This window comes from Cyprinodon variegatus, unplaced genomic scaffold, assembly GCF_000732505.1.
Source record: "Cyprinodon variegatus isolate N-32 unplaced genomic scaffold, C_variegatus-1.0 Scaffold157, whole genome shotgun sequence".
Lineage (NCBI taxonomy): Eukaryota > Metazoa > Chordata > Actinopteri > Cyprinodontiformes > Cyprinodontidae > Cyprinodon > Cyprinodon variegatus.
In genome coordinates this window covers 401,196-410,376 of record NW_015150610.1, presented here as the reverse complement: position 1 = coordinate 410,376, position 9,181 = coordinate 401,196, and the positions used below count along the sequence as shown (strand labels likewise).

Sequence of the window (9,181 nt, the reverse complement as noted above, 5' to 3'; positions counted from 1 at the left end):
TCCATTAAGAAGCATAGTTTGCTCTGATTCTAGTTCAGCATTATTTTCGTTTAAACACAGTCACTCAGACTGCAGACCTGATCTATTAGCGGGAAATCAGGAGTTATTTAGAATTCAAGCAATGGGATTATTTATTTTATATGGATTCCTTCTTATAGGAATAGAAGGGAATGAGATTACAAATCAACAGATTACAAATCCAGATTACAAATCCATAAATTAAAGTTAAACTTAAAATAAATTTTAGACTTTGACTCTAAATATGAGGGTTTTTCCTTATTGCAATTTCTTAAAAAGACAAACTTGTTAAAGACGATTTATTATTTTTTTTTACTTTTGTAGTAGGATATTGAATTACAGTAGTTCATTCCCGATCCACACTCCATTTCAGTTGGTGGCGGTACTGCACCAAAAAGCTGTTTGCCAACCGCCATAAAACAGAAGAAGTCAAGATGTGGGAGTTTGTAGAATGGGAATTTATATTTTCTGTTTAAGATGGTTAAAGTAGGGGTGGAAAATATCTTAAATATTATTTTGGCTGTTATATATTGTTTATGAACACACGCCCTACTAGCTGGGTGTTAGAACAATAAATGATACAAGCTCTAATCATGGTAAAACTGTTAATTCTGCACATACCGGTACATGGAATAAATTTACCACAACTTCTGTTCAAAATCTAAGAGTTTATTAACAAAAATCATTCAGCTCCAAGCATATATCAGTTTACAGTTTTCAGTATCAGTCTAGTGAGACGAAACTAAACTATGTACAAAGAGGAAAGGGAAACATGGTTGAAAACCATATTACAGTTTAAGATGGATCTTGTGTTTGAAAAGTTTATCTGGAAGAATTTGGGATATGATCAAATTAGCTTTTCACTAATTCGGAGCAAATGGAATGCTTTCAGAACAATTAACAATGCAAATCTATGAGGTGAATAAACCATTATTTTGCCAAATAATTTTTTATTAAATGATTTGCATAATTAAGAATCGATAACCTTTAGTCAATGATCCTTTACCCTCTCTGAAATAGCTAGGAGTGAATAGATATCAGGATTTCCGTAAAAATTCAAAAAATATCCACTGGACTCAATTGAGAAAGCTTCCTGGAGAGGTGGAGAAACGTCTTCAAATCTTGGAAACCAAGTCCAGTGGATATTTTTTGAATTTTTACGGAATGACTATGACCTGGATGACTGAGAACCTTCATCAGCAGATATCAGGATTCCACTAATTGACACTTGGTCATACTTTGTAATCGAAATGTAACGAGCATATTAGGAACACATGAACACTAATGTTCTAATGAACCCTTTTTATAATAAAGCTTCAACAACAATAGCTCAACACATGTTTCTGTATAGCATAGCATAGCATGCAGTCCATCCTGTTAGCCTTGTTCTTACTCATCATCAAAAGACATGTTTGTTCTGTCCCTATTCATGCCAGACCTGCAAACGTTTTTGTCCATGTCTATTTGGAAAGGTTGAGTTTCCGTCCAGCTGGAGTTTAGGAGGCAGGCCACAGCAAGGCAGTCTCTCTCTGTCTCAGTGGCTCACAGCAGGGGTCCTCTTTGTTTCAGGCTCATACCCAGGACAGGGTTCTCATCCAGTCTGGCTCTATAAGTTCTGAAACTCAAGAGAAATGTGTTGCAAAAGGTCTGTTTTGCAGCAGTTTGGTTCTGAAAGGTTCTGTCTTATCCTTGAGGATTCTGGAGATCTGGGTCTTTCCGCTTCGACAGGATCTCCATTTTGCCGCAGATGGACCCCAACTTCATGGGCAAGGGAAAGGAGGCAAAGAGCAGGAATTCTGTGTGCTCTGTGATTTCTTTCTGTCCTCACAGAGAGGGGGGCTGGCAAGTCACACCTCTGTGGGAGTTCCTGTGACTGCTTTGGAGGCCTTGGCTAAGAAAGGGATGGGCCCGCAGAGTTCCCCCAGCTGTTATTCACCAAAGCTGCGTGTTCTCATTTGGTCATCATATCAAGATTTTAATCTTGACATGACACTGGTTCCCAATGTCCAAAAACCCCAATCATGGCATATGGCACAACAAAACTATTTTGGTTAGATCAAACAATGTAATGATGAAAATGTAAGCAAGCCACTGGTGACAAATGTTTTATGTAGTTTTGCTTTCAGGATCATTGACATCTTGCTAATGGCATCAGCTGAATACCACTTTTGAGGTTGGTGGTTCAAGACGCGCTTCCGATTTTTGAAAGTTGCTATAAAATCTTTTTTTTTTTTTTTTTTGGCTAATAGGTTGGATGTCAATTGGATTTGCAGTTATATCTTCTTACAGTCGACCTCATGTCTTGGACATTCAGGTGAAGCTGGCCACCGATCACCAACTGGTGGTCAGCTGGATATACTGAAAGAGGAGGAAGTCAAACTGACTTGGCAGGCTGGAGTGAGTAGTGAGGGTCTGCTAGCAATATCTGGTGAAGCCCTCACCAGATAAGAAAAGTACGGAGTACCCCTTGGAGCTCCTTTTACCTCCAGCTTCTCCAAGATCCTGAGCCTGGTGCTGAAGTTTTCAGGCTGCCCAACTTTGGATAAGTTCTGTAAACTTATTCAAAACGTTTGAAACTGGAATGCCCCTTCTCTGTATCCATGGTAATGAGAAGCTGGAGGCCTGAAATAATTGTTTGTTTATTTGCCGAAACGTCTACGCCGTACATAGCGCCCTCTGGAGGCCTTTTAGGGTAATCAAATTGCAGAACCTTTGCAATCATCCAAGCTTTCCAAGGGTGAACACCCTCAGAGGATTTTGACCAACGGAAAGGGTTCTAAAAATAAATTGAAGAAGACGTTGAAGTCATGTTGAAAATAAATCCTATTGGGTCTATGAGCAGGTCAGGGTAAAGAAACAAAGACAAAGTAAACATCATTACCTGAGCTGGACCTTTCTAATTAACCGATAGAAGATGAATTAAATACGCAAACTGTGGTTAACTTCAGTTGTCAAGTAAAAACTAACTATGGAGACTTCTAGCTTCAATAAATCCATGCTTTGTTACGAAACTTATCCAAAACGTTTGAAACATGGAATGCCGCTTTGCTGTTTCAATGGTAACGAAAAGCTGGTCCACCTGAAACAACACAGGGCTGTGTTCAAGGTCCCTCGGAGATCCTAGAACTTTAAGGACTTGTGGTTTAGAATCGACCATGAAGCAAAGATACACTGATTTGATTTACTTTTAAATTGTTATTTTTAAGGTTATTTGAAAGTAAATTCTAACATTAAAATGTACAGTCACTGCAGACTGTGTCCACATCTTTATTTGAATTTTTTGTATAAACCTATTGTTTTTTTTAACCGATACTTTTGGTAAATATTTTACAAAATACTCAAAAAAACGCCTACTGATTGAGAAGTTGTACTCTATATTATGGTTCTGTCGTGTGAAATGTGTATTTTTTTGTAACCAAAGCCTTTTCCCATCATATGCAGTTCTCTCATATGTAAAGTTTTTAGATGTTCACATTTTGTTCACATGTTCGGAGACGATTAGACGAGATAGATGTTCCAATAATAATGTGGCTGGTCTATTTTGATGCAGGACTAAATCTAGGCCTAAATGAATCTGATCCAGTTATCCAATTATGAGATGTCATTTTTATAGAGTGTTACAGTTCTCATTCTGTTATGTTTTCTTTTGAGTTTTCATTTTTACTTTACTCCATGTTTTCTAGTTTTAGTGGTTTAATTCTTATTTTGTTGTGTTCTCTGTTTTTTTTTTCAGGTTTTTATTTGTTGCCCTCTGCTGCCCTCTCGTGTTCTCCTTTTCCCTAGCTCCCTTCCTGTTCTGCTCTGTTCACACCTGCTCCCAATCTGCTCGTTAGTCCTCTCTTTGTTTCAGTCTCACATAAATACACACTCTGTTCAGTTCCTCAGTGCTGGTTCCTCGTCTAACTTCCTCCAACTCCGTCTCTCTGAGTCTTCCCCCTCGAGATAGTTTCCCCCTCCGATATCTCCATGGTTTCTGTTTTGTTTGGACCTTTTTCATGTTTGATTTTTTTGGATTCCTGCCCCTGTTGTTTGTTTACACTTCATTGAATCATCAAGAAACCCACCTGCATTTGGGTCCTCAAACCTCAACCAAATCCTGACATAGAGAAAATCTGAAAAACTGTATGATATGCATAAAACATCATAATTTTTTCTGTTAAAATCTAACAGTAATTACTCACCTGGATGTGTGAATGATAGAGAGATTAGTAGGCTCTAATGTCTGGCTGCCTTGTTATTTTCAGACTCTTTTATCATTTGTACCCAGGAGATGGCGATGTATACTCATATTTGCTTTGCTTGTTTATTTTACAGCCCACATTTTGCTCAAGTTCACAATTTATTAATTTTCTCACAGGATCCACCTCTAAATCTGTTGAAATGTTTTCTTTAACTGTTAAAGGTCACCTACTTGCTCTCATTTGAAATGTATTTATTTATTTGCCAAGTTTGTTTCTGATCTTCTAGAGGATCAGTAAAGGTAGGCTTTATAGGTATTTTGAGCAAGAACTGCAAATGGGGCACGGAATTGCTTAAGAGTTACTATTCAGAATGACAGAGAGGTAGAAATACACACAGCCAGGCCCGTTTTACCAGCTGCTATCAGAGGTCAGGATTGTTTTAGACATAAACGTGCAGCTGGGGGGGGGTCATTCATACTCTGGTGAATGATTCAGTCTTATAAATGTGATTCATCTCATGTATGTCCGACTTGACTAGTCTTTAAATACAACAGCTCTTAACTTTGCAGGGAGGGCCTCGTCCAACCAGCCATGCAACAGTTTTTCACTTCTGCTTCTTGGAGGAAGTGAGAAACCACATGACCTGAACCAGCTGACACTAGTTGCATTGCTTGTTCAAAGTCTATTAGGTGCAGATTAGTAAGGGGCGGGCTTGTTTCTTGTTTCTTTTCATTTTTTTTTCTTTTTTTGCAAAAGGGTCTGGGTGTTGTGGGTTATTCGTCATATCATAGCAGGTCCCTTCTTGTCTTTCATTCCTGACATGGGAATACAGCTGGACCACTCACTTCCTTGGAAGAACACAAAACAGAGGACAATATCCCTTTGTAGCCAGGAAACCCCTTCATGGATCTCACACAGCTGCAGGTATGGTTTCTCTCTCTGTTTCATGCATCTCTTTTCTTGTAAAATGTGTATAAGCATGTCGGAAAAGTTCTTATTAGTAGTTGACATGTTTCACAGCATTCTTGTCTTTTTGTGATTGGTAGAATAGATGAAAAAAAAACTTTGAACACAAAACATGATACCATGTGTTATTAAATTTCCAACAAATATGTTTCTTAACTTGATGCAGCTCATCAGATAACCTTGTTGCTGCAAATCTTTCCTCGTTATGCATCATGTTCTTACTTTAAATAGAAACCTTGCAAAGAAACAATCCATGTGATGAGGAAACACTTTTCCAGGTAATCTGTTTGGCAGAAGGATACCAAATCGCATCACCTGTTGTCTTTGTTTAAAGCTCTCAGTGGCAATCAGTTAGAGGAAGTACTCTGCTGCTGCATACCAGCATACTGGAAGAATAAACAATCTGTGCCATTGTTGCCCAAAGATCCTTTTTAAAAGTTGCAATGGGAGCTCTGGCATAAAAAGGAGAAACTGGAGAGATTTTAGTATTGAGGTTTATTTGCATTACTGACGATTATGAATTGAGGACAGCATGCTGATCTCTCATAGAGCCCACCTTTGTACATAAGAATGGCTCGTGACAGCCAGAAGCTAGTTTGTTATGTTATTCATCAATGCCAGCATGTGCTGAGGGAAGGACAGAAGAGGGCTCTGTTTGGGACAAACCAATATGATGAAGCGAGACCCACTCACAATCTTCAAAACATTTTGGCATCCTAAAAAAGGAACAAGCAACATCAGGATTTCTTCTTATTTGTCCCCCAGGACCAAACTATGAAGAGAGAGAGGATCAATAAGGAAACGGGAGAGCTGAGTGCTTCAGGGGAGTTATCTGTGTCGATGGAGTTGAAGGAGGAGAAGGTCGAGGGCTCTTCTGGAAACTCTAAGCTCCTTCAAGTGCTCAGAAAGCAGCTAGAGGAGTTGGAAATTTACACATACTCAAACCATGACCACAAAACAGGTCATCAACGTTTACCCCAACTGGAGCAGCATCTACCTAATGTCCTTCATCTGTACACACAGGTATACAATGGATTGTTTGTCTTTGATATCACAGTTTGGACAGCTCAATGTTGGAATACTTTTATCAACAGTGTGAGTCACTCTTTAATTACTCAGTGGAAAAAAAATCTATAGATAATCTATATCTATAGATTATTCTTCAAAAAGAAATCTAAATGGATAAAAAGCTCTTGTAAAATAAGTTTTGAAAAGGTTAAGGTGATGAAGACTAAAATTACCACTAGCTATGTCAGATGTTTACCCTTAAGCTGATTCTAACTTTCCCTGAACCAAACCTGAACATTTTTTCTCAGCAAACTTATGGAGTTTATGCAGCTGTCACATGAAATAGAGTAGAGCTTCAGGCCACCTTGGATTTGCTGTAACAATGAGGCATTCTTCATGCCTAAGCAGCATCACTGTTAAGAATCCACCTCTCTCTTCTTTATTTTTTCTTTCTTTCTCGTGGGTTCATGGTAATTCTATCTGAGTATGTGCAACACCTCTGAGCAGACTTGGAGCTGCAGATGTAATCAGTCTTTGGTTTGTGTGCCGCTCTGTGTCTGCTCTGGTGAAGGAGTCTCATGACCAGAGATTTGCCCACATCTTCTGGTCTTTCTAAAGAACAGCAAAGTCAGTCTAATTCAATATCCTCTTATAGGACTGCAAAGACTGTTTAACCTTTCAGTGCACTGTTTGGGGTTTTACCCAAAAAGTACAATTTTAAAACTAAAGTGTATGTTTATATTTGTAACCTTCCCTTAACATGCTTTCTGTAAACATATTAAGGCATTAAAATCCTTTCGTAAACATTTTTGTCCAACTCTGAAAAAATTTTAAATGTAGAAGAGAAACTATTTGAGAGACTGCAATAGCAGATTTTCATTTACCCTGTCGGACACTTGTCCTGCTATTTTACATCTTTAATCAGGCAGTTGGACTTATTATATCCAATATATAATAATAATAATAATAATAATAATAATAATAATAATAATAATAATAATAATAATAATAATAATAATAATACAAAAAAGCATTTTAATAAGATTTAGGAATCAGGATTTGGTGCACAAATAATCTTCTAATTTGTTTGTGCTCTAATATGCCTGTTTTCAAATATATTGCAAACTCTTAAATCTATGCAGTTGTTACCAGGTATTTACGTAGCATCTATAGAATGAATTTTGTTAAAAATATTGTTTTAAATTGTTTTTTTAACTGTTTGACTTTTATCAAATGTTTTAGGAATCCTCTGTCAAGCAATCCACAGAACCTTATTAGTCATTATGCTGAAAACTACAAGCAGGATCCTTTCGGGCATCAATTACAGTTTTTTTTTCCTGGTTTAAGATTTATATTACATTTTGTTTAACTCCAACTATTTTAACCTTTTACCTTTTTTGATCAACTTTAGTTACTTTTATGTAAAGTACATTATATTCAGTTTAATGCTTTTACCATTTTTTTTTTCATCTTTTACCCAATTGGCAGCAAGCCAAACAATTTCCTTATTTGAATATGCTGGTCTAAACTAATTTTGCACCTGTTTACAATTGGGTATCTGATCTTTGTAGATCAGCTGCAACATGCCTGTTAATTGCACATACAATTTTGTTATATATTTTTAACAGGAGCAAATTGAAATCTTTGAATATCAGACCCACAGTATAATTCTGTTTGTTGTGTATTAGGGCTTTGTGGCAACAGAAAACAATTTGTGGTGGTTATTTTAGCCAAAGCGTAATTCAGCAATAACAGAAGTTTGTCTGTTTTAGAAATTATATGTATGTTGTACGTTTGTTAAGGGGGAAGAAGGAGGATGTAAAGTAGGATGGAAGAAATGAAAAGATTATGTTGTTATTTGTCCTTTGCTTTACAAACTTAGCAGCTGTTTCTCATGAGAACATCGGTCTGTACCAGCTATCATAGCGATGTTCATGACTAACTACACCTCAATTTAATGACTGTGTTTAGTAGAAAACAAATTCCTCTCTACCACTTTACAAAGGTGACTCAGAAACAGGTTTATTTGGCTTCTGAATTCCTCAGACTCCAAATAAAGTTGTGTCTCTCGATTTTGCCACCTAGTCTGGGTGAAATTCAAAGGCCTCCTTAACATTATGAATGAGCTGCTCTTGGGTTTTAACTTCATAAAACTAACTAAGTAACATCTGATCAGAAGATACAGAAAGTGGTTTATTATGACCGAACAGATAATCAATTTTCTGTTAATTATAACATGATACATTGTTTGCAAACCTTGTTAAAAGTGAGATTATTGCTGGAGGTACAATATATTGCACTATTCTTTAGTGCTATTCTGAAGGCTAATCTCTTGCTTAACTTGACCTGCCAAGTAAAATGATAGATTAACTGAGTTTATACTACCAGTGACAATGCAGTGTGGAATATTTGGTATTAATACAATTTTGTAACTTTACTTGTTATTCAGGTAGCATTTTATTATGGTAGCCTGCTGCCAATCCCTCAGAACGACAAGCTGTTTGTTTGCTTTTATACACTTCTGGCCATGGCAGGCTACTGGAACACATTAATTCAAACATTTACATAGTTGTCAGTTTAGAAACAATCATCCTCTACAAGAGATGTAATCATTTCAAACAGACATTTTATATTCACCCAGAGTTCAAATAATCATCTTCCAATATATTTTTTTTAAAGCAAAGCATAACTAATTTGTTTTTCTATTGCTGAAACATCTAATTAAACTTGATAACTAAGAAACAGTAATTTATTGTTGCTCACTTGAACTTATTTTAAAAACTATTGTTAAAAGTCAAAAGAAATGCCAGGCAGTAAGGCAACCCTCACATATAAAACCATTGAAATGTTACGTTTCCTTGTACTTCCTGCTGCCTTCAGGGAAGAGATTTCAAAGCATTGGATGCAGGTCCAGCAGATTCCACAACAGTTTCTTCCCCTCTGCCATTAGACTGCTGAATGTTTTGTAAAATGGGTTATTGTATTGTATTTTATTATATTTGCTCATT

The 9,181-nt window shown here is 36.8% G+C and overlaps 1 protein-coding gene across 2 annotated transcripts in view; it reads left to right on the top strand.

Moving 5' to 3' along the window:
• Nucleotides 1–4,897: 4,897 nt before the first annotated feature.
• The window catches only part of wdfy4 (WDFY family member 4), a 60,341-nt gene continuing 56,057 nt past the window's right edge, over nucleotides 4,898–9,181 (top strand). For both annotated transcript variants that reach the window (XM_015377679.1, XM_015377678.1), the window contains exons 1-2: nucleotides 4,898–5,123; nucleotides 5,931–6,188. In XM_015377679.1, coding sequence (XP_015233165.1) covers nucleotides 5,103–5,123; nucleotides 5,931–6,188 — 279 coding nt within the window. In that variant the 5' untranslated portion in view covers nucleotides 4,898–5,102. The remainder of the gene's footprint in view (nucleotides 5,124–5,930; nucleotides 6,189–9,181) is intronic.